Source organism: Acipenser ruthenus, chromosome 49 (assembly GCF_902713425.1).
Source record: "Acipenser ruthenus chromosome 49, fAciRut3.2 maternal haplotype, whole genome shotgun sequence".
In the NCBI taxonomy this organism is placed as follows: Eukaryota; Metazoa; Chordata; class Actinopteri; order Acipenseriformes; family Acipenseridae; genus Acipenser; species Acipenser ruthenus.
The window spans coordinates 3877143-3901260 of record NC_081237.1 but is presented as its reverse complement, the minus strand read 5'-3'; the positions used below and the strand labels follow the sequence as shown (position 1 = coordinate 3901260).

The window sequence follows — 24118 nt, the reverse complement described above, 5'->3', positions numbered from 1 at the left end:
CAGATCCCCGGACTTTCCAATCCGTCAATACTCTGCGTCTCTCTCTCTCTCTCTCTCTCACCAGCAGGGAAGCTTTGAACTTCAAAAAGAAGATGAGATGCTCCAGCTTTCTGAACAAGGCAGGCAACCTTTCAGTAGACACTGCCTTTGTGACTGCAAACATCAGCAGCCACAAAGAATCACAAAAACTCAAAAGATCTCTCTTCTTCCTATCAGGAATTTACAGTCCCTTCTTATCAATCCTATAGAGATCAAGGCCCAGTGATGCTCTCTCCAGGCAGGGGTGCAGTTAAACAGCTTTGCTCCCACCCCCCCACCCCCCCACCCCAGAGAAAGCAATCAAAGGGCGTATTTACAACAAAATGCATTATCCACAGGATATTACTCGGAGGACACTTGGCCAGTACTGAATTGTACTGAATGTTTGTTCAATTTCTAATATATATTTCATGCCTGTTTAATATCACGTGATGTTTTCGATTCCCTGTTACTGCTTGGATGTATTTTTTTTACTAACTATTACAGCAAACACTGCTTTTGAAAAGGCAGACTGTGGGGAAGCGAGGCAGGGGAGCACAGTAGTGTTGCATAGGCTTCAGTGCACAATGCTTTACCACTGGGCTTCAGTGCACAGCATAACACTAATGTAGATGATATAAAGTATCCCTTTAATGCAATTCACATTTCTTGGAAATGTAGTGTGTCATAAGGCAAATTGAATTGCATTAAAAAATAAATAAGGCTGCTTATCACTGCTGCATTTGATCACATCCAAAATCAAAAGACCAAAACAATTTCGATGCAGACAAATTGCAGTCTGCAGTTTCGCAATACAACGGACTACAGAAAGGAGCACTGCGTCTTTAAGACAGACAGCCCCCTTTGTTTCCTCAGCAGCCGGTGGCGATGAATCACACTGTCGCTGCAGCTCATCATCTTCCCTGTTGAAGGTGTTTGTCTGAGATCACAAGCACAGAGTCCGGGTTTACAGAAAGACCCAGAGCTCTAATCCAGTCCTCACTGCGCATCCCTTCCAGCTGTGGTGCTGCTGTGTGGAGCAGCGTGATCTCAGAGCAGAGACATTGACGTAATTGTTTATATATGGAACTCTAACACACTGGAGGTGATTTAGATTTATAAATCCAATTAGCACCCCCACCCCGATTTTACTGTGGGTTCCGTCTCACAGTCTGCATGGTGCAAAAGACAGGGTTTCAATATTGTTCCTGGAATTTCTGAATCATTCCAGACAATCTTGTTTTAATGCACAGAAGCATTAAACTTACAAAGCACTGTCCGGCAAACGTTGATGACATTATCCATTTGAGCCACTCCGCTCTCATTCAAATACATGCACAACATTGGAGCAGCGTGTGACTGGCAACACATTGTCAGATAGCCAGTAATCAAGAGATCTGAGGCAACACAAGCCCCAGTCATACAGCATGTATTCATCTGTCTCAATACACCTTGGAGGCTTGCCTAAGTTACTGTTGATTCTGCATACTTGGTTTTAAATACATATTAAAGCCCTGGATGTCACCCAGATGAGTGAAGACAGCAAGCCTGTGTACAATACAGTGCATGTACTTAAAACCATCTAAGAAATATGATATCGTCTTTCTGAAAGGGAAGGGTTTTTTGTCACTAATCTTTCTTAAGCACACAGACCGTTCTGAGCACTCAGCTGTTCTAGTGCTGTAACAAAGGGCAAATATAGTCGCAATTAATTCCTCGCCAACAGTACTGGCTACACAGCAATTGAACAAATGAGTACATTTGGGCAGGTTATTAAAACTGGACGTTTGCACCTTAGAAGGCACATGCAGCTGAACACCCTGTGTGTTATTAACAGCACAGAATCATTGTGTGCTCAGTGTGTCGCGTGCTCCACTGGGTCTAATGCAAGAATCCACTGAGGCCTGGTCTCATCCCTCGCACCATCTGCACGGCACTCAGCTGTCACAAACCCACTCCCAGCAGCCTCTTCCCGGGCTCAATTCCTCAAGTGCGCCCAACATCCCCCCCCCCCCCCCCCAAAAAAAACCGGGAACCATCTGGTTTCAATCTGTATCTTGCTTGTCATCACCCACACAAAAGGGAAGCGAGGTCTATGGTCTTGGAAAAGGGTTCTGGAAACAGACATTCCTCCATGTGGGGGACGTGGGTTACACAGCTCTACCCTGGCACCCTTTTCTCCATCGAATGTGCTTCATGCACCATCAACCGCAGACACAGGAAAGACGGACACAGTAAGAGCTTCATTCACAGCAAGCTGAACAACCTCTTAAGAAATGCTTTATGCAATTTCCTGAAGAGTTCTTATCTGTTTGAAAAGGACGATTCACATCGCCCTCTGTGCTGTGTTTATACCCGTCGTCTTCTTCGTAGACACAACAGATCATCTGCCCCCACTTAAAACACCTTGGAAAATGCAAACGGCAATACTCAGTCCTGGGACACATTATTCCAGATGCTTATTGCTTTTCTCATCTTCATACGGTTTCGTATTTACTCTGCGTTTCCTGGTTCTCTCAAGCAGTCTCTCAGAATTGGCTGGGTGGGACGGAGCTGTAGGTCAGGGTGCATCCTGAGTGCATGGCTGCAGTTTGGCTGTACTTCCTTCACAGTAACTGGAGGCATAAAGCACTAGCTTCTGTAAAAACGCAAGGCAGACCGATATCTGTGGCGAGATGCATTATTATTATTATTATTATTAGTTTATTTAGCAGACGCCTTTATCCAAGGCGACTTACAGAGACTAAGGTGTGTGAACTATGCAACAGCTGCAGAGTCACTTACAATTACGTCTCACCTGAAAGACGGAGCACAAGGAGGTTAAGTGACTTGCTCTGGGTCACACAATGAGTCAGTGGCTCAGGTGGGATTTGAACTGGGGATCCCCTGGTTACAAGCCCTTTTCTTTAACCACTGGACCACACAGCCTCCTACTGCATTAAAAGCAGTGATGGGCACCAATATTGATATTTTTCCATATGGCAATATCATGAGACTTTACATTTTTCAATCAAAACCTTTTTTGATGAAACTTGAGAGCTTTTGGTGAAATACGCAGGGTGTACGAGACAACTAAGCTAAACATCAGTTTTCTGAAGTTTTAACAATAATATCAATTTGCTAGGCTGTAAATTGATTTTTTTTTTTAAATAGAACTGATTCATTTTTCAGTATAGCAAAACCAGAAATCTCACCCAGCACACACACTCTCCATAAAGACACATACGGCCAGCTTGAGACATGCTTTGCATTGCTGATGCTACAGAACTAACGCAGTATAATCACGCTTATTTTACATTGAGATACAATAAATCCCAAACACACCAATCACTGTCAGCCTCATAGGCACAGAAACACAGCACACTAAAGCATTACTGAAGCATTGCATTTCATTGACTGACATTTACCAAACGCTATTTGTATTCTGCATTAAGTTTGGCACTGCTGGGGTAGGGTGTTACTCCATGGATATTATGAAGCAAAGGATCACTAAGTTAAAGTTACTGCTTTTCATATGTAAATATCTGTTAACGTCTGTTATATTAATAGATAGATAGGATATTTTTGTGATTTTGTTTTGGAAGAATTAGATATCGCTAACAAAACACATGCACGATATCTGTCAAACTTTCATATCGTTGCCCACCACTGATTCAAAGGATCAGTTACTACTGTTATGATCGTACAGAGAAATGACAATTCTTGAAGACACGTTCCAATAACTTTGACAGTATTGACACATTTTCCAGTCCAGTTTTTTCAGAATAGTTGACAGTTTCTTCATATCACACACAGGTACAGAGATACCCTCAGAGCACATGCTAAGAAATGCCCATCATTCTGTTTGAAACTGGATGAGCAAGAAGCAGAGCCAGGACTCACTGCAATGTTTAAGGTTGATATAAAGCAGCTGTTTATCAGTTTCTCTCTCAGCTTCAATCACCTGTTTACTGAGCGAGAGAACCCCCCGTGGGACCCCCAGCCTCCCCCTCTAAAAAATCTTTTTTTAGGCTTACAGGAAACGCCTACTGGATAGCCAACACAAGTAAATTATAATGGCAAAACCACCCTCCGCTTCTTAGCATCACTAGTGTCAGATCATTTATACAAATGTGTCAGGCTGGGCTGGTGAAAGCACCCAGGAACCGCAGTTCATACAGATATAGACCTTCACAATATACACACTGCATCTATGAAGCTTCTATTTTGGATTCATAATGGATCTCTGAGCTGCCTGTTGCCTCCAGACCACACTGAAAGCAAGCCCTCGAGTCTCAGTGAGTAACATCCCCATTAAACCAAGCTGAAATAAAGAAATATATTATTCATGTACTTCTAGCACTGTCATTATGAGACTTCTCAAAGGAAGCCAAGGGCTAAAGCAGTCGTCACATTATCTCCCATTTACAAATCACTACAGAATAAAGCAGATACCCTCTACCCAGAGGAAGGGAGAGGGGCTTCACAGAAAGATGCCTGACGCTGCACTGGCTACTAAAACAAGTATGTTAGAAACAGTTCCCACGATCACAGTGGGAATAAGACTCCTATTCCACAGCAGTTTGATCCATTCCTGGTTTCACTATGAATTTATTAAGACCCACCTGCACTTGTTACCTATACACTCAGGCTAATCAAGCACATTAAAACCTGGAACGGGTGAAACTGCTATGCAACAGGAGTCTTATTACCATCCCTGCTGGGTGGTACTGGCTGGTATAAGGAGAGGAAAAATAAATCGTAGTGCTTTTGTTAATAACTTAGGAGAAAGAATCACGTGTCCTGAGAAACCTGTCTTAGAATCGTGTTGTCCATGATGGACCTGGCAGACTTCATGTGCTCTGCAATTGCACCAGCGTGGCACAGCTGTCAAGTGAATTTTTAACCACCTTGTACAAAACAAAGAGCAATACTGTTTAAAACTGCCTCACACATGAACATCTGGGTCGTCTGCACAATGCATTCTTTTCAAGTCAGATCTGTATTGATAATAACCTGATTGAGAGCATGTGTGTGCCTCGTCCTCTACAGGAGAGCCAGTATATTTGTGGAAAGGACTTTGTCTATATTAAAACGGTACCCTTCTTCGTGATTCTCTGGCACTGCGGAGACAGCCAGCCCAGCTCCAGTACTCACTGCCAGCGCTGTGCTTGCCTGGGAGCGGCCCTGTAAGGGTTAAACGCACGTCGGTCCTCGGTTCAAACAGAGCAGGGCAATTCTAGAGAGGCTGTCTCCTAGCTGCTTCAGTGATACATTTTGTTTAATGGTTTTCTGTAAAGCACATAGGAGATACGAGCTGAAAAGCGCTACTGAAATAAATCATTCATGTCATCGCCAATGCTATACTGTATAACTGTGGACTTTATATGAAAAAAAAAAACCATGAACCAGTCTTTACTGCAGGGGACTTCCTTATTAGAGTGTATTGTTTTATTATAGTGTGTGCAATCTGGGTTTCTATAGTCTTACATAGATGAAATGGAAGCCGTATCAGTCAGGAGATGACAGACAAAGAGAAGGAGAGGCGATACCTGTTATTGAACTAACTAAACTATAATGAATCAGTCTTTTAGAGGTCTTGAAAGCTTGTGATTAATTATTGTTTATTTAGTTCAATAAAAGGACTCGCATCTAATTCTCTTTGTCTACAGTCTTGCACATAATCATTGCGTGGCGTCATTCAGTTTGTTTCAACATACATGTTTTGAACATGCACCGTTATTATGGGAGGGGTCGTTTATAGTTACAGTACAAACACACATTCTACCAGAGGGTAGGGCAGTGGTTATGTAAACAGATCAATGAAGCACGTTGCACAGATATCACGGGTAGGGGACGGGCTATAGAGAGCGGGCACGGTCGGGTCTTGCTAATGTTTAGTTACACAGAGAACACAAACGTATGGCCTTCCATCCTGCGCGGTAGCGCGCAGCTTCAACTAAACACAGTCCTTTCGTCCTGTCCGGAGCAACTGGCATCGGAAGGCCCTCCTTTAATTCAGATCGCACTAAATAACATACAAGACTGATGATTCTTAAATATATAGCTGTGGAACCAGAGATACGCGCACAGCCATCACCCAGAAAACCATATATTTTCTGTGGATCGCTATTTAGAACCGCTCTGTAACCCGACGTCATCACTTTAGAGCACACCGAACTAGGATGTCGTGGCAATGCTACCGGATTTACTTTCTGTCAGTTCTGCGGGTTTCAATTCAAAAACAGACCTCGGCTGCATAGCAGTACCTGTCTCTTCAGCCCTTTCGATCTCAGGGTGTGACTCCGCAATACACAGCATCATCAAATCCGTTCATCTACTGTCATCCATCGTACTTTGTAAAAATGACACGTTTATTTATTATTTTCCATTACTAATAGTATTGTTGTTGTTGTTATTATTTGGCCAATGCATAGTGAAAAGACGAGAGGTGTATCTAAATTTGTTATGTTTAAAATCCTATTCCCTCTACCAAATTCACCATAAGCATGCTAACAGTATCTCCCCTCCCCTCCCCTCCCCTCCCAGAGTCGCGGGTCCACATTATCATATGGCTCAGTTGTTGCCAAATTTCTTGGCGGGTTTTTGCCACTTCTGCAGAAAAAAAATTCTGAGCCACGACAAGCCAATTGCAATAATAAATTATATAAAAAAAACACAGTTATAGTTTTAAAGGAAAAAATGAATACCATGCAATGCTTATTGCTTATTGCGTCTAAGTAAGAAGCATTGTACTGAATGGGAAACTTTGTATCGGTATACACATTTATATAACAAACGGCTCACCTCTCTCTATTTCCGAAACTACGTATTCCACCAGGCCCTGGCGGCTGTACTCCCCGACAATAACAAGCAAGGAGTATTTCTCATTGCTGAAGCCCGGGTGTGGAGATCTGTGCTGGGTTAGTGCTCCCTCCATCTCTCCTGCCTGCTCCGTCGCCATGTTGAGAAGCTAACCCTATGACGTCACCGCGCAACAGCCCTATTTATAGAAGGGCGGTATGTTCCGCCCAACTTCCCTCGCAACCAATCAGAACGCGATTACGTAGGCGTGGTATTAGAACGCTTAAGGAATCATACACATTCTGACACATTTTATCCTGTACGTCCAGGGTGAATACAGTGTTGATGAGGTATTTATTTTTACAGTGATTTGAATTTTCTGAAATAGCGTCCATATACTAAAATGTCACGTGATTATAATTTACCTAAACACATTCGTTGCTTTTCATTGATAAGGTTTCAGCATAGTTACTAATCATTTGAGGGGGTAAGATAGTATTTGACCTTAAATATGATATGCACGTGTTGTAATCATTTAATTTGGTAGTTGGGTGCGATTTTATTTAGACAAACTGGATTTTTTTTGTGTAAGGGGAGATTTTACAGCTTAAATGTAGCCTAAACTTAAACTGAAACAAGTCGTCATTCTGGTTGGGTCCGAAACTCACGGAAGTGTCATTATTTTTAGTGACACAAGCAAGTGATTCAACCCCATGACAAAAACACGGTGCATTTCATAAAATGAGTAACTTCCGCGTGCTCAGAAAGAACGGAAAAAACAGTCCGAGACTAAGAGTGATTCACGATCGACCTCTCATTCCTTAAACAACAAACTACATTTACCACAACCCCCCTAGATTAGTCCCCGAGTTCTGTTCCCGTTACTTTCAGTGGCGTTTGTCGCCCCCTGGTGATGATGCACTACTTCCAGGACTCTTCCACTGTATTCCAATGCAACTGCTGTACGAGTAATTACCGTTCAGTTCTGCTCATGCACCTTGGCGACCTCTGGTGGTTTAGGCTTGTATTGCAATACTCATTTAGTCATCCATTGACTAGCGAAAAGGGAAAGCAGCTCGTTTTGTAAATAAAGTATTTATTGACTTTTATACAAACAACATCGGGATCAACCACATTACACATTTCACTAGGATCACACACACGCACGCACTCACTCACACACACAGTATAGATTCTATTGTTTGCACAGGGTCTGCAACATGATGTGTTACTGATTAATGTAATTTACAGTATCCTATATATCCCGAAAGCGTTTATATCCCAGCCCAGCCACTGCCAGACGTATTTCATTACTGAGTTCGAAATGGAATTCATTTCGTGCTACGTCATCACTCGGGCTACGTCATTATTCGAGTGACCGATTGGCCGCGCTGTTTTATATTCTAGGTCTGCATGCTGTGGGTATAGAAATTGAATTTGAAGTCGGAAACAGACTTGTATTGGCGCGTCGATTTGCAAAGCAGACGTTCAAAACCAAATTCCACCTGCAATATAACTTAACAATTTGGTTTGCACGGTGGTCTAAATCTGTATGCATTCAAGGCTCCAACACGAGGCACTAACCCGCTTGTTACAGTTCAAAGTATTGTACCAATCGCATGGACTTCACTCGACTGTTGTGCCAAATAACAATCTCTGTGATTAATCTCTGTGATAATCTCTCTCTACACTAACATACAACGTAACCCCTTCATTACTGAACCGGTGATGTTGTTTCATTTTGTATATTGGACACACTGAGTAGCGCTTTCTGGTTGTGCGTTGTGGGTTCGAATCCAGGCTCCGGGTCCCCGTATGGACCCCTAATCTATACCATCACAATGGGGGTGGGGACGCTGCATTTATGCAAAAACAAACTTTTATTATACAGCGCATTGCCCTGTGAGGCAGCACAGGCAGGAGGCGGGCGTTTCACTTTTTATTTTCTTTTATTTATTTATTTTTTGTACAGAATAAATATAACAAAAAGTGCCTTTTGGATGGGGATCAACGACAGTCTTCCTGTCGCTTTCTGTGAGGATGAGAGGCGAGCCAGAGGTGCTTGCTGCTGTGACCACGTCTCTGAGTCAGCCTCACTCTCTCACACACGTACACGCACACGCACACACACTCCCGCCCAATCCATCTCTATAAACACTTGAGGATGTAGAAGTTGCAGGACGTTCCTCTCGGGCAGTTACACAGCTTTCCAATCCTGGAGCCCTTCCGAACTGCGCACTGCTCTCCCGCATCACACTGGAGAATAACAATAATACATACAGAGAAAATGAACAACAGTACACTACTACTACACTACTACACTACTACTACTGCTAATAATAATAATAATGCATGTGCACATTCCGATTAATAAGGCTGTAATTCTGGTGGTATAAACTATAAGAGGATTGCAAGGTCAATGGTTGCAATAACTTAAGCTACATGTCTTTGATCAGGTAACACAGACTGCTTCCAGATTTCCACACCTTCTACCGGCATATAAAATATTATCACACCGGAGCGTTTGTAAAAGATCTGGGGCTGGATCGCTTCAGAAATCGATTCCAGTGCTTCTAGCCCGTGCTCCTTTACTTATGCGAGAGAAGATCGCTGATCCTCTCCCGCGAGCAGATCGGCTGCTCGAATCGCGTAATTGCGCGTGCGTTTTAAAGGAGTCATGGAAACGAGGAGAGCGTGCTTACCGACGGGACCCAGCCCAGCTTCTTCTCTGCAGACGGCAGTCTCTTGCTCTTCAGCTTTTCCAGAACTTCTTGCAGCGCTTCAATCTGCGAACCCACAAGTTGAAAAAGCATGAGAGGAATGCATTTACCACCAAGCGTGCAACAAGCGCCAGCGATGCAAACGAGCAATCGTGCATGACAGCCACTCGAAGCTGCCAGTTCCTTTTTAAAGAATGATATTTCAAAGTATAACAACAAAGACACATACTTGTCATCTCCAAAAATAACAATGGTTAAATGGTTAGCCATACCTGGAAAACAATGTAATCTATAGCCTGCTATTGCTGTGGAGAAATTTAGCAATGAATGCGTTAACCTACACAGAAAATACATTTCTTTTGTAAAGATCCACATTCACAATGTGGTATAGCTGACATACGTACTGAATTAACTATGATTTTAAAGCAAACAACCTCTGTTTAATATTAACTAATCCTTAGTGTGATCTTGCAAATGCGTTCAAATGAAACACCTTTTGCTGTAATGTATTTTTGTGGGTAAGACGATTGCATCAAATGATGGCATCTAATCTATTTTGTAGCACAAGAGCTCGCCAGTCGGGTATTATTAATTATGAACAGAATCCCACAAATCACCAAGATGCAGGTATTCTATCACCGGTATTCTATCACTGGTATTCTATCACCGGTATTCTATCACCGGTAATCTATCACTGGTATTCTATCACCGGTATTCTATCACCGGTATTCTATCACTGGTATTCTATCACCGGTATTCTATCACCAGTATTCTATCACAGAACACCAACACGGCGTCGTCTCTTTCCTTGTGTTAATAGCTAAAGCCGGTTATATAAGAAATATGAAGAAATAAAACACAGACGCAAATCAAGCGTCCTGTAAGTCAGGGGTTTGTCGTTGACGTGTTTGATGTATTTCTTTTGTTCAGTTTTTCTATTCATATTTAATGTAATGACTCAACACTGCAGCGAGGAATGAATGAAGTTTCAGATCAGAAACTATCTGACACGCAGCGTTCCTACCAAGTGTTAGAGGCTGTGATTTTTAACACACGCCAATACAGTTTAATGGGACAACTATTCAAGTTTAATTCAGTCTTTCTTTACACTACTGTTAAAATTCACAGACTATATATAGTTAGTAGACTATATAAAACAAAGTATGTTCTGCATCTCCTATGAAGGAAGGATCTATCTATCTATGGATCTAGGATATTCATGCCTGCAACATTAACATTGCGTCCACAGCTGCTATAACGAGAACGTCTTTCAGTTTCTCCCTTTACTGTTCTTAAGATTTACTCCAAATACTCATCAGCACATGTATCTATTTATTTTTTTCAGAAAGGTAAAACGCACCCAATAAAGTAAACCAGGAATGTAAAAAAGTCCAGACATTGAATCTAAGCGATTGGTGTTCGTGCGCACTGTTCCAATAGTATTATACTGGTGCTGGCATTTATTTCAGTGTATCGTCTGCAATGTAGCATGTTTCTTCAAAGGTTTCAGTCGACACGATTTTGTATTTCCTTCATACTGTACATTGTTTATAATGAAATCAACATTAAAAAAAGGATAATACAATATAATATAATATCTACCATCCATTAATAAGTTATCTCACCAGTTCTTTCTCTTCTTGGCTTTTGTTAGAGTCTATGGACCGGACTTCCACAGCCTCCTCGCAGTAGACCAGCACAAACAGGACAGAGCAGGTGATGCATAGCAGGAGTAGGCGGCTGCTGACCATGGTGCTGAAAGAAGTCGTGGAGTTCACTTGCAACCGAGAACGTTCGAAGAGAGTTTCTGTGCTTCTCAATGTTCTATGGAACACTCGCCCGGACCTCCACTTTATATACTGCGCTGACATCACCTGTTGAAATATTTACGTCCCAATTCCGAGTGATGAGATTGGTGTATTGATTTTCTTTTTAGACACTTGTCTTTAACAACCCGTGTTTGTCATCGTGTCTCCTGGCTAGATCTTTCTGATACACACACACACACAAACACAAACACACACATACACACACTCTCTCTCTCACACACACACACACACAGACACACTCACACAAACACACTCACACACACACACACTCACACTCACTCACACACACCATTAGACGACCTTAACAGCTTCCTAGCTCTTCACATCTAACCGCGCTGCTGCCAGGGGAGTTTCCCTCGGCTGTGGAATGGCTCGTTTCTGATTCTTCTCTTTAAGATTTTTGGGTAAAGTGGAAGGGAGCTGATATTTCATCATTTCAAAGGCTCAATTAATCCAGTCAAATTCAGTGTGGTGATGAAGGAACTAACACATTGTATTCAACTGTTCCCGGGTCATTAAACTGAGGAATTGCTACCGTAGTAATTTCCCTGTCTACCACTCCTGCTGTGTTTGTAGATAATCTCTAGTTTTCTATTTGAGCATCATGTTTCTGTGTGAAAACAAAATGTATTTTTTTGTTAAAATCAGCAACAAGGTTAAAAAGAGATCTATGTTTTCCTCATATGTATATCTGTGCTATGTATGATTCTCTGTTGGTATTTCTGCTTAGACTACTGTTTGACTGAAAAAAAATGCTCCTAACAAGATCCTCAAGTCTGATTATGGAAAAGTGAGGTGGGGAAGACTATCAGTGTTGCACCGTTTTCAGTGCACCACTAATATGCTTCCCCACCTCCTTTTATAAACAATTTTTGCTGGAACTGTAAGCATGGCAGATAATGATCTAAGCAGAACAGCAATATAGAATCATACTGACCACACATAATAGAATATAAAACAGGTAGGAAATTAAACAGTAGGAAAATGTAGATGTTTTTTCTTTAGACAGACTTTGATTAAGACACAAACTCCTGTTCTTTCTGAGATTACAGTATATAGCAGAACTGGGAGTCCTTGCCGCCCACACCAAGTTAAACTGAAAATTGTTTGCGAAACCAATTCTGTGACTCCCTGCTGTTCTTCTGGCAAGGGGATCCCTGGTCTAATTGAGAAGGACTTTTCTAAGACATATAAAAATGTCAGCATGGTGTAAAGCAATGTAATATGTGCGCGTTGGGGGTCATTAGAGCCCCAGTCAGATAGACCAGTTCCCGGTTACCGTGAAAACTACATGGACGGCAAACGGATGACTTATCAGAAATAATTCCTAGATGGGCAGCGCTGACAAATAGAGCCAATATTTCAAAAATCTATTAGGTTTGCAGGACTGTAAATCTATCTAGTCTGGGCAAAACTGAGTATCGACACTGGAATTAAAATCTCGCTGAGGGATAGGATAACTTGCTAATAATTAACTTTTTTTTTCTATTACTGAACAGTAATTTGCTCAGAGGAGACATGATAATAGAGGGAGGGATCTGACACGTATTATAAAGCTGACTGAAGCACAGTTAAGTGCACCAGAGCTGTGTTTCCACTGCACAGTGCTCAGATGTGTTCTGCATGAGTATTATTATTTATTTCTTAGCAGACGCCCACAAGATATCACATTATTTTTACATACATTTACATTCTTTTTTACATACAATTACCCATTTATACAGTTGGGTTTTTACTGGAGCAATCTAGGTAAAGTACCTTACTCAAGGGTACAGCAGCAGTGTCCCCCACTAGGGATTGAACCCACGACCCTCTGGCCAAGAGTCCAGAGCCCTAACCTCTACTCCACACTGCTGCCCCGTATTGTTTTCTGACAACTAAAATGAGGAAATTAGAAATTAGTCTTCAATGAATCCATTAGGTCATGTATCATCTATATAAAATGCGTGACAGGCTGTGTGCAACTACTCAGCAACAATCACGGGAAAGCTGAAGTGTTTTTATGGCTTCACAAGGGGCATGATCGTGGGTGCCCGTGCGACTGGCTTGTGCTTTAACACAGTAGCTGCATCAAGACAGTCTTCCAGGTATTCCTGAAATGGTTCACAGAAAGCCACCATCGGGAAGAAGACACAGCTCCGGACTCTGCAGACGTGCACAACGTATTGCAGCACGCAACAGACAAATAACCAACAGTAACCTTCAGCCCTTTATACTCAGGTTCATTTCTCCTGTTCTATGGCGCTATTCAATCAATCACATTTGAACTCATTTATTTCACAACAACTGTATATCATTTACAGGTCACTCTTGTAAAATTAATAAATGATGAAAAAATCATGTCTCTGTAAAGGGGTGAATTTTGCAATGAATCAGAAATAAGATGGGTGCTGTATATGTTGATAGAATCTACCCCGTAGTAACATATGGATTACAGTAGTGACACTAACTGTAGAATGAATGTTGTCTCCAGGTATTCCGGAATGCTCCCCGGGTGTGAGTGTCATCTTCGGTGACTCCCCTCTCCTCTGATTGAAGTGCAAACACTGGCTCCATATCCGCCCCCGTGCTGTGTAAACACCGCTCTCTCCTGGGACTGCACCGTGGATCCGCTGCAGGTTGTTCCAATCTCCACTGGCTGACCTGCAGGGGAAATGAGCCAGGAGCCTGCGTCCCAGGGGCAGGCTGGCTACACAACGGGGGCCTCCAATTAAACCAGCATTACAGGACATTTATATATGTATTAGAATTCATGGCAAGTCAGTTCCTCAGCCTGAAAGACTAACATGGATTAAGAACAGAGATATGAATCTGCTCTGGTCAGTTTGGACTCGGTAAGTTTCTGTTCTGGTCAGTTTGGACTCAGTAAGTTTCTGTTCTGGTCCGTTTCGACTCAGTAAGTTTCTGTTCTGGTCCGTTTGGACTCAGTAAGTTTCTGTTCTGGCCCGTTTCGACTCAGTAAGTTTGTGTTCTGGTCCGTTTCGACTCAGTAAGTTTGTGTTCTGGTCCGTTTCGACTCAGTAAGTTTGTGTTCTGGTCCGTTTCGACTCAGTAAGTTTGTGTTCTGGTCTGTTTTGACTCAGTAAGTTTGTGTTCTGGTCCGTTTCGACTCAGTAAGTTTGTATTCTGGTCTGTTTTGACTCAGTAAGTTTATGTTCTGGTCCGTTTCGACTCAGTAAGTTTGTGTTCTGGTCTGTTTTGACTCAGTAAGTTTGTGTTCTGGTCCGTTTCGACTCAGTAAGTTTGTGTTCTGGTATGTTTTGGCTACTTCTGGTGTGTTTCAGCTTTTACCCACTCCCGATCGTATCTGTGACTTCAAGATTATTCTTTCGAGCGAGGAGCAGCTGCTCCCAAAGTGCATTTTCTCCAAATCCCTTGAGACTCTCACAAGCATTTCTTGGCTTAAGGGTGTAATAGGGAAACACTCATTTCCTGCCCGCCCCTTGGCTGAAGATTCACAACAACTATTCTTTGTAAAAAGTAATTGCACATTCACACAAACGTGAGTGTACGTGCTCTCCTGAGGGTGTTGCAGAGAACAGTTCACGACCAGACCAGACCACGTGTGAACTCAAGTTTGAGAACGTCCAGAGACACGTATAGTTTGTGAAAGTTATTCTTTGTTATTCTCTCAACAGCAGCTTTTGTGAAACGGCCCTCGGCTTCTCTGGCGCTCTGAAATGATTCCCTCAGGAAAGCCGAACACAGAGACTACATCTTGTTTCCACTGACAGCTGTATACAACACGACCCAATAAGATCTTACATAGAGCCTCTCAATACCCAGTATCCCAAAGCCCTGCATATACGGGGCATCAATAAACAACACTGATTAGGACGGACTGTGGGCCTGAGGGGAAAGGATTGCACTGCTGAGATTCATTATCCACTCTGCATGTCACCTGCTTGAAAGGTCTGGTTAAATATTTAAACTATTCCTGAGATTTTTTTTAAAAGGGGGTTGCATTGGGCAGTGGGGGGAGGGGGTAGCTCCGCAATCGTTTCACGAATGATCTTCAATGGCAATGCAGCTGCAGGGTTGAGTCGTAGGGATGAGCCATTGTGGGAATGGTTCCACAGTAAAGTGGCCACTTTCTCTTATTTTGACATATCAATGACATCACAATTGCGTGACCCGACACACGGCACTGCAGCGCCATGGCAATACATCATTACCGTTGAACAGTGTTTTGTTCAGATGCATTGTAATGTTGTGGTCTGCTAATGGCTGTCTGGGGTCTCTTCAGGGTAATACAGGGATGGAAATAAGACTCGCATAGCAGATTGATCCATTCGTGGTTTTACAAAGAGTTTAATAAGACGCATCTGAGCTTGTCACCTACACACTGTGGCTAATCAAGCTCATAGTAAAACCTGGAATAGGTGAAACTGCTATGCAATAGGACTCTTATTTCCTTCCCTGTGGAGTCACAGTCACTCCGGTGTAGCTATGGGCAAAAGTGTTGCAGAACCTACAATTTTAAGATTGAGATATAATTCGAAACGTCACATTTTTCAATTTCTTTTTACGTTAAGTATATTGGAAAACTACAAAGCGGTGTGTAATTCAGTATGTTAACGTAACTTTATTTCAGCAGGTTTCATTCAACTTTATGAAGCAAAATTAGTTAATTCTTTAGGGTGATACTAAACTTTTGGCCACAGCTGTAGTTAATTAGGTTCATTTAGAGACATTGTTTTAGAGAAGAGTTTCCAGTGTGAGATTTAAACACCTCTACTGGTTAATGTTACATTAGGAGCAAACCTGTCAAACACACACACACACACTGCCACACACCGTCAGAAATGCTGTTTTTCAAAGATCCCTTCTTTTAATGATTTAGAAGACAGGGATTTAGATCAATCTCCTTTTAGAACATTTGGGAAGACCCATTATTTGCGTTGAATTAACCATAATGCAGCAAATCACAACTTCTCATGAACGTTGAGAATTCAGAATCGAAAATACAGTACTCAGTGGGGGGGGGGGGGGGGGGGGGGGGCGGCACACAATATGAGCGTTATAAAGACACATAAAAACACATATCCGACAAACACAAAATGAAATAACTCCCTCTCTATAATGCACGTATAGTGAAGCAAAAATGTATCATTCCGTGAATTAACCACGCAAAAGCACCATGTAATCAACGCTATATTTTTTACAAAAAAACAAACAAACAAACAAAAAAAAAAGGTAACATTCCCACTCGTGGCTCATTTTAATTAGCAGTTTTTAAACTATAAAGAGCCAGGCTAAAGCGTCCCGTCTCACGGAGAAAGATGAAGCTCCTCTCGCAGCAAGAAAGAAAATACATTAGAAAAGATAACCACGTAATAGGCCTAATATTTATTCAGTTATAAAACGCATGCTGAATAAGATGTCTGTGTTATAAAGTGCCAGCGCAGCTTCTCTTCAGTTCAGATACTGTATCAAAAGGAAGAGACAGAAACGGTACACCACCGGTACTGTACTTACTGTAGAAATATTGCATGAATCACTACTATAGGGAATTGGGGGACATGCTGTAGGAGAGTTATATCCGAGAGCCTTACAGCGAGGGAGCACTGTATTGCACAAGAAAGAGTAGTTATTTCTGTATCAAAGAGGACTAAAGGATCCAAAAAACAAACAGCGTTTATTTTATTTACAATGGCAAAAACACCTTACTTACAAATGTCACCGGCTGTATCACACATTAGCAAAAAGGAATGACCGCCTGGGTTCATGGGACTGCCTAATGTTACCTGGGGTACGCTAGCCCAGGTGTAGTGCTAATCAGGGTCTGCGAAAGCAGACGATATCGGACAAAACCAAAGTGAATCTGAAAGGGCATTTCCAGTCATGGTGGCGTGTCCACCATACTCAAAAGAGAAAAGAACATCTATCTGGTGATGATGAGAATTAACAGCGCAGATCTTCTTGACCAGGTCCAGCCCTGAGATTCTGACCAGTTCTTTTTGCTTGAATCCCCTGCAACAACGAGAAGCGAGCACAGGGAGACAAGTGCTGAGAAAACAACACAAACAGGGCTTCATGTGAAAGTGGCATGAAACTTGGGTATAGCTTTAGCATGTACCGAATCAGACTTTCCTCTGGTACCTCTAAAGCAGACCTGGGTAGATCCCTTAAGAAGTTGGTACCAGAGTCAATCCACGCAATGGACTGGAGTAATAATGCACTATACATTGTGGAAGAGTTACCTCTAGTCTTCTCTCATTTATTGCCAGTTTGACAGAGTTTAAATCTTATTTTAAATGCAATCACCCCTATTTAAAAAACATACCTAAATGGTCCATAACATTTTAATAAACAATTACATGGATTTCAAGAATGCATTTTCTGTCTTCATTGTTGAAACACAGAACCATGCTGATATACCACATGGTCTACCTATTTCCTGCAGGATGCACTGTGCAGGAGCTCATTTGAAGCTCAGAAAAATAACATGGCAAACCTTGCATTTTTTAATTGCGTGCTTTAGAAGTTACAAAAACACAGCGGCACTCTGCAAAAATGCATTCAAATATTATGGTCGGTTTTTAAATAGAGGTAATTTCCATTAACATACATGTTACATCAGTATTCAGAAACATCCAATGAGATCATTGCTGAAGTGCAAAATCAAGTGGGTAGGGAGTTAGGATCCGCACTCATCTGAGCCTATCTGCTCCACATCACATTAGTCCAGACCCTCATTGCACTCTGACAGCAGAGGAGCAGACCGAGGGAGACGCAGCTCTGCCGAGTCTGAATCCCAATCAGGCCTGATAATGTCTGACCGCTGTCACCAGCTTGCTGTTGTATCCGAACACATCTGTAATGAAACACAGGCGACAGACAGACCCTTTCAAACAAGATCTGCCCAAAACCGTTATTAAAAGGTATTGAGCTGCAGACAAGGAGCAAGCGGCAGCCAACAGCTCCCAAACTAATAACGAAAAGATGATCGATGTGAACGTTCACTTGGAATAAAACAGTGCAGATACATCAGCTGGGAGACGTACTGCATACGCCATGTATTGTAAATTCATAAATTTAGTGCAGGAATACCAAAAAAATTATTCAAATGCAAAGATTTGATTTTTTTTTCTTTTTCTGTTCAGAAAAAACTTGTGTGAATCAGATTACAAGCAGCCACTGAAGCACTTCTGTCTGCAGTGCTGCAGTAACAGGAGAGAAGGACAGGGTCTGCTGAACATACCTCTATGAGAGGTTCTTCCTGAGTTTCTTATTGGTGTTCAGCTGAGCTTGTTTGATTTTGGCACAGTTTTTCTCAGCTTCTGCTCGACCCTGCTGCAAGCCCTGAAAGACAAGAACTATAAAGCTATTGAACAGGGAGAGAGGAGCTGGGAGTGTGCTAGAGAAGGGAGGGGGGCGTCAGGACAGAAGCAGATCTCTGCAAAGTATCGGGGGGTTAATTAATAACACCTCGAGCGACAGAACTACATGCACAAAGTGCACTCCTAGGTGTTGAAGCTGGAGAATGGAAGGAAATGGAAGGAGTTTTTTTTTTTTTTTTTTTTTGCAAAATCACGGACAAACATTAAACAGAAATAAATACATAAAAAAACCTGGAAATAATCTAAAAAGCCTGGCTGTACTATCAGGGCTAATCAGAAAAGGTCTGGTTTGAATACATATTTCGGGAGATGCAGATACAGTATGGTAGGATAGTAAAAAAATTGTAAAACGTTGAAATATTGAAGTCTGCAATCCCTGTACCGCGCCCAATGCTTGTGTGACATGACTACAGAACCGTGCAGACCTACAGCTGCTGAAGTACAAGCACGTGATGCTGATGATGCTGGGCGTGGATCTCTTACCAGGTGGAAGCCGGTGTGATATCCACACAAGTACCAGGAGAGCAGCATGCTGGACAGCGAGTCCACGTCGATCTCGTCAGCAGCTCCTTCACAGTTAGAGGAGTGGAAAGTGAAGGCAGGGGGAGGGGGAGGGGGAGGGGGCGGGAGGGGCAGGAAGGTCTGTTGGCAGGTAACAGAACAAAAAAACCAACGTATTTTAGTAACAAAGATCCTGCGTCGCAGCTGTAAACGCAAGCTCAGAGCTTGCAGTATCGTGATAAAGTAGATCACCACGACCGACATCCACTGTATGTTGATATAAAAATTTAAAGCGTGACACAGGCAGATTCCATTCATCCCTGTATTCAGATACTCTCAATAACGTGCAGTAAAATGTCATATCCAGATTTCATCACAATCGGACTGGCATTTCTCTAGATATAAGTATATACAGACAGGCCTTAAGAAAGCACTGGCCAAACTGTTTTTCTGCTTGACTTTGTTTCTTATAAGCTATCACAGAACCTATGATGGAGTGCTTTTTAAGTCATGGATACATTTTCTTAGCAACTTTCACCCCAACTAGCTATGCAGTGACGTGGGAGAGGTAGCTAAAAGAAATCAAAGTTAAGGAGATTTGCTTGACTACCGGCAGTCTGGAAATTCAGAATAAAAACACCACTAACCCCACCGTGTGGCTGAGAATAGAACTGCAAGTTTACAGGTTTATTTTGTGATGCTTTGAAACCCCTTGTCCTGTTACTCACGGGCCCGCCGCTGTATCCCTGTGGCATTGGGGGGGGGAACGGGAAGGGGAACGGGAAAGCGTGGTTGCGTTCAGGGCAGGAGCGGCCCTGCTTCTTTGCCTTTTCCTTTTTCACAGGTTTCAAAGACTCCGGGCGGCTTTCATCCTCGCCATCCTCCTCCTCCTGGTTCAATAAACACACAGCGTCACCCGAAGCATGGAGAACACCACCCATACCCAACGCAAGATCCCTCCTGCTCAGAGGCACTGCTTCCAAAGAATCGGCACTCAATAAAGCCTGGCAGACTCTCCAACCTGTTCAAAGGATTTCTTACAAACGATTTCAGGTTAAAACTTCAGAACTTATTCCCAACCTAATCCTAAGACCTTTTAACACATTCTCTTAAAGCAATAGTCCTATACAAAAAATTACAATTTCCATATAAAATACACATAGCTCCCCAATTGTTTGAGTTTTAAAGTTTTGAATCGCATTAACAGAAAGCAGATACTTGGATTCTCAGCATGTTAACATTATAACCCCTCTCGCAGCGCTGTGTTCAGTTGACACGGATACGCACATGTAGTTCTGTGGTGTGGGTGGGCTCAGAGTCTTGGGTTTGGGTGGGACCGGAGGGCTCAGGGTCCTGGGCTGGCAGCAGAGCGCTGAGATCCTGCTCCTCCTCGTTCCCGTAGCCCTCAAACCGAACTACACACCTCCCTCGGTCCGGCAACAGCTTGCGCACCACTGCGGGGTACACCAGCCCATCCTCCGACCAGACTGCACAGCACCGCCACCCAACCTGCCACTGACACACACAGGGAGAGGAGAGCTTAGAGCAGGGACACAACACACTGACACACACAGGGAGAGGAGAGCTTAGAGCAGGGACACAACACACTGACACACACAGGGAGAGGAGAGCTTAGAGCAGGGACACAACACACTGACACACACAGGGAGAGGAGAGCTTAGAGCAGGGACACAACACACTGACACACACAGGGAGAGGAGACAGAGCAGGGACACAACACAGTGACACACACAGGGAGAGGAGACAGAGCAGGGACACAACACACTGACACACACAGGGAGAGGAGAGCTTAGAGCAGGGACACAACACACTGACACACACAGGGAGAGGAGAGCTTAGAGCAGGTACACAACACACTGACACACACAGGGAGAGGAGACGACAGAGCAGGGACACAACACACTGACACACACAGGGAGAGGAGACAGAGCAGCGACACAACACACTGACACACACGGATATGCACCAGGGCCACAATGGCACACACCAACACACAAGGTCTCTGACACATAGGGAGAGACCAGCATGGCACAGACTCTGGACCTCAGACAAAGGACACAGTCACAAGATCAGTAGGGGGTGTAATGATTGCTTATTGATAAATCCTGATACTTTCTTTGTACAATTTATTGTATTGTTACAGATGTCTGAATTACATCATGATGCAGGACCAAAAGCACTAGAACGCTATTTGCTGTCCATCAAATGCTTCTTGAATGCTGAATTTATGTGATTTCAGAATCAATAAATGATCTCTCTCTTATAAATGTTTGCCTTTTTATAAAATAGTCATTCATGACCACATAAGTTACTGACCTTAGCAGAGCCTAGAATAGCTTGTGATACTACTACTTTGTAGCTCTCTATAGAGCACACAGTCTTATCTTTTTGCTCATTGTACAAAACAGCCCATCAGTACCAGAACATTCAGCGTAAAGAACAGTGTATTGTGACCTGCACACTGAGATGTGTATTGCAGTGTGATCTTAGTGTATACCCACGGAGATCAGGTCTAACACCAGGGGAACGATGACACACAGGTGGAGTGCATTGCTGCCCTTCTTAGTCCGCATGCCTGACCATAAACTAATGATTTCAGTTGAAAAAGAGAAAAGGTATGCATTAAATTTTCGTCTATATCAACCTTGATATTCTGAAAACAAATATGCATCTGAATTAAAACAAACAAACATGATACCTGTGATGCCTGTCCAGATTCTGGTTGTGGTTCAGAGGTGTGGGTGGGATCGGAGGGCTCAGAGTCCTGGGTTTGGGTGGGACCGGAGGGCTCAGAGTCCTGGGTTTGGGTGGGACTGGAGGGCTCAGGGTCCTGGGCTGGCAGCAGGGCGCTGAGATCCTGCTCCTCCTCGTTCCCGTAGCCCTCAAACCGAACTACACACCTCCCTCGGTCCGGCAACAGCTTGCGCACCATTGCGGGGTACACCAGCCCATCCTCCGACCAGACTGCACAGCACCGCCACCCCACCTGCCACTGACAACACAAAGGGAGAGGAGAGCTTAGAGCAGGGACACAATGCACTGACACACACAGGGAGAGGAGAGCTTAGAGCAGGGACACAACACACTGACACACACAGGGAGAGGAGAGCTTAGAGCAGGGACACAACACACTGACACACACAGGGAGAGGAGACGACAGAGCAGGGACACAACACACTGACACACACAGGGAGAGGAGACGACAGAGCAGGGACACAACACACTGACACACACAGGGAGAGGAGAGCTTAGGTTCACAATGATACAGGTTTTACTGGGAGCTTGGTTAGCCCCAGTGCATAGGTAACAAGCTTAGGTGTGTCTTATTAAACTCATAGCAAAACCAGGAATGGATTAAACTGCTATGCAATGGGAGTCTTATTTCCAGCCCTGGACCAGGGACAAAGTGAGACACACAGAGATAGACAACCTTACACAAGGGACACAATGACAGACAGAAAGACAGAGAAGGCCTTAGATCAGGGCCACTGTGGGCCGTCCCGTATTGGAACAGTTCGTTTTACTCACCTGCACTTTTGTCCCCTTGTCTTCCTCTTCCTCTCTCTTTGTCTCGTTCTCTCCTTCAGATTCCCCCGGGACAATGACGTGCGGGTGACAGCCCTCGCGCTCCATCGCTGGGAAGCTCTGTTCATTAGAAATGAAAAACAAAATAACCAGCTTTCGACACAGGTCCACAAACCACAGTGTGAACTTAACAAGCTCAGGTGTGTCTTAAAGTCATAGTAAAACCAGGAATGGATCAAACTGCTGTGCAATCAATGAGAGTATCATTTCCATCACTGAACAGGTAAAACTGCTACACAACAAAGGGAGTGTTACACTGTTCTTGCAGTGTTAAACAACACAAGCACACGCACAGTGTAAAGAGCTGTCTTTTTCACCTGTAATGCCTTGTCATAGGCTCTGACCAGCGCTGTATCCTCACAGAAAGACTCACCCACCTGGACAGAACACAACAGTCTGGTTAAAGACAACGAGGAGCTTAATTCAGTCATAGTGAGCTGACGGATAAATGCGAGTCACCCCATATGTCCTAGCATAAGGATTTATAATTGACGATTCTTTTGACAATATCAAATATAAAACCGGGCTTTCAAAATAATTTAAACGTGAACAGTTATAATAATGACAGTTTTCACTGGTGAACGTGACTCACCAGTGAAAACTGTCATTATTATAACTGTTGAAAGTTGAAAACTGACAGATTAATGTGTCGTAAAAACGTCCACTAAAAATACAACAATGAAACGGTAGCGTTTGCAAACGTCCACCACTTATAAAACATATTTAAATTACTAAATTATTAAAGTAACGCGGAAAATGTCATTATGCTTTATTATTATTATTATTATTATTATTAATAAACACAAAACGAGTTACTTTTTAAAACTTACTTCTGTTCTGCCACTCTGGTAGACTATTTCTCCGTCCAATTCCGCCATTGTGAAACAAAAAGGGTTTATTTATGTATTATTCCAACTAATAAACAGGAATAAACAAACGCGCACTCCTGTTCAAATTAAACCAAGTTCAGCATTCATACAGACAGCACAGCTCGTGTGGCTGTGCTCAAGCTATGTGGGAGTCGTAGTTTTCACGTGTATTCGGGGTGCGTAACGCAATGGTATTGGACTACACCTCCCACAATGCAGTGCCTCCGTTACAGTTGCAGAAAAGATCACTTGATGGTTTAAGGTTTTTACAATATCGCCTCCTCGCGACGTGGAAGAATACATAAATAATACACGCAATGTTCTCCAAATAGCAGTCCGTAAACCACGCAGCTGTCATTTTGAAATGTAAATGTGGTTACTAGACCCGGAGAAGGTGACGTTAATTCGGTGGGCTCTGCTTTGAGTGATTGCACCGCCGATGGCATTCA

General features: G+C 43.0%; 3 protein-coding genes across 7 annotated transcripts in view; all 3 read right to left on the bottom strand.

Moving 5' to 3' along the window:
* Window positions 1-6997, bottom strand: part of LOC117428896 (microtubule-associated protein 1B-like) — a 28642-nt gene extending 21645 nt beyond the window's left edge. Inside the window, exon 1 of the mRNA XM_034047902.3 lies at window positions 6805-6997. Coding sequence (XP_033903793.3) covers window positions 6805-6961 — 157 coding nt within the window. The 5' untranslated portion in view covers window positions 6962-6997. The remainder of the gene's footprint in view (window positions 1-6804) is intronic.
* Window positions 6998-7915: 918 nt separating this feature from the next.
* On the bottom strand, window positions 7916-11533 carry LOC131721873 (cocaine- and amphetamine-regulated transcript protein-like). Its single transcript, XM_059015133.1, has 3 exons — window positions 11147-11533; window positions 9504-9587; window positions 7916-9057 (listed from the first exon to the last, which is right to left on the bottom strand). Exons 1-3 carry the CDS (start codon window positions 11390-11392, stop codon window positions 8950-8952), a joined length of 438 nt encoding a protein of 145 aa, XP_058871116.1. The 5' UTR covers window positions 11393-11533; the 3' UTR covers window positions 7916-8949.
* A 1526-nt stretch (window positions 11534-13059) lies between these two features.
* LOC117401304 (survival motor neuron protein-like) lies at window positions 13060-23877 on the bottom strand. Of its 5 annotated transcripts, none has more exons than XM_059015131.1 (9): window positions 23631-23874; window positions 23118-23177; window positions 22744-22860; window positions 21914-22207; window positions 20482-20709; window positions 19923-20084; window positions 19177-19335; window positions 18555-18655; window positions 13060-14039 (listed from the first exon to the last, which is right to left on the bottom strand). In XM_059015131.1, the coding sequence occupies exons 1-8, from the start codon at window positions 23676-23678 to the stop codon at window positions 18557-18559; spliced, it is 1167 nt and encodes a 388-aa protein (XP_058871114.1). In that variant the 5' UTR covers window positions 23679-23874; the 3' UTR covers window positions 13060-14039; window positions 18555-18556. The 5 variants fall into 5 exon arrangements, with proteins under 5 accessions (XP_058871114.1, XP_058871112.1, XP_058871113.1 ...); XM_059015129.1 differs by lacking the exon at window positions 13060-14039 and adding an exon at window positions 16970-18167; XM_059015130.1 differs by lacking the exon at window positions 13060-14039 and adding an exon at window positions 16970-17323.
* Window positions 23878-24118: the final 241 nt, after the last annotated feature.

What these genes read in the sequence shown, in the direction of transcription:
- LOC131721873 (XM_059015133.1), bottom strand. Translation starts at nt 11,392, where the DNA reads ATGTCAGCGCAGTATATAAAGTGGAGGTCCGGGCGAGTGTTCCATAGA. An exon ending in GCCAAGAAGAGAAAGAACTG is followed by an intron (nt 9,588 to 11,146) that starts GTGAGATAACTT and finishes GTGGGTTCGCAG; the next exon opens with ATTGAAGCGCTGCAAGAAGT. An exon ending in AGCTGGGCTGGGTCCCGTCG is followed by an intron (nt 9,058 to 9,503) that starts GTAAGCACGCTC and finishes GTTATTCTCCAG; the next exon opens with TGTGATGCGGGAGAGCAGTG.
- LOC117401304 (XM_059015131.1), bottom strand. Translation starts at nt 23,678, where the DNA reads ATGGCGGAATTGGACGGAGAAATAGTCTACCAGAGTGGCAGAACAGAA. An exon ending in ACCAGAGTGGCAGAACAGAA is followed by an intron (nt 23,178 to 23,630) that starts GTAAGTTTTAAA and finishes TGTTCTGTCCAG; the next exon opens with GTGGGTGAGTCTTTCTGTGA. An exon ending in ATCACACCGGCTTCCACCTG is followed by an intron (nt 18,656 to 19,176) that starts GTAAGAGATCCA and finishes CTTGTCTTTCAG; the next exon opens with GGCTTGCAGCAGGGTCGAGC.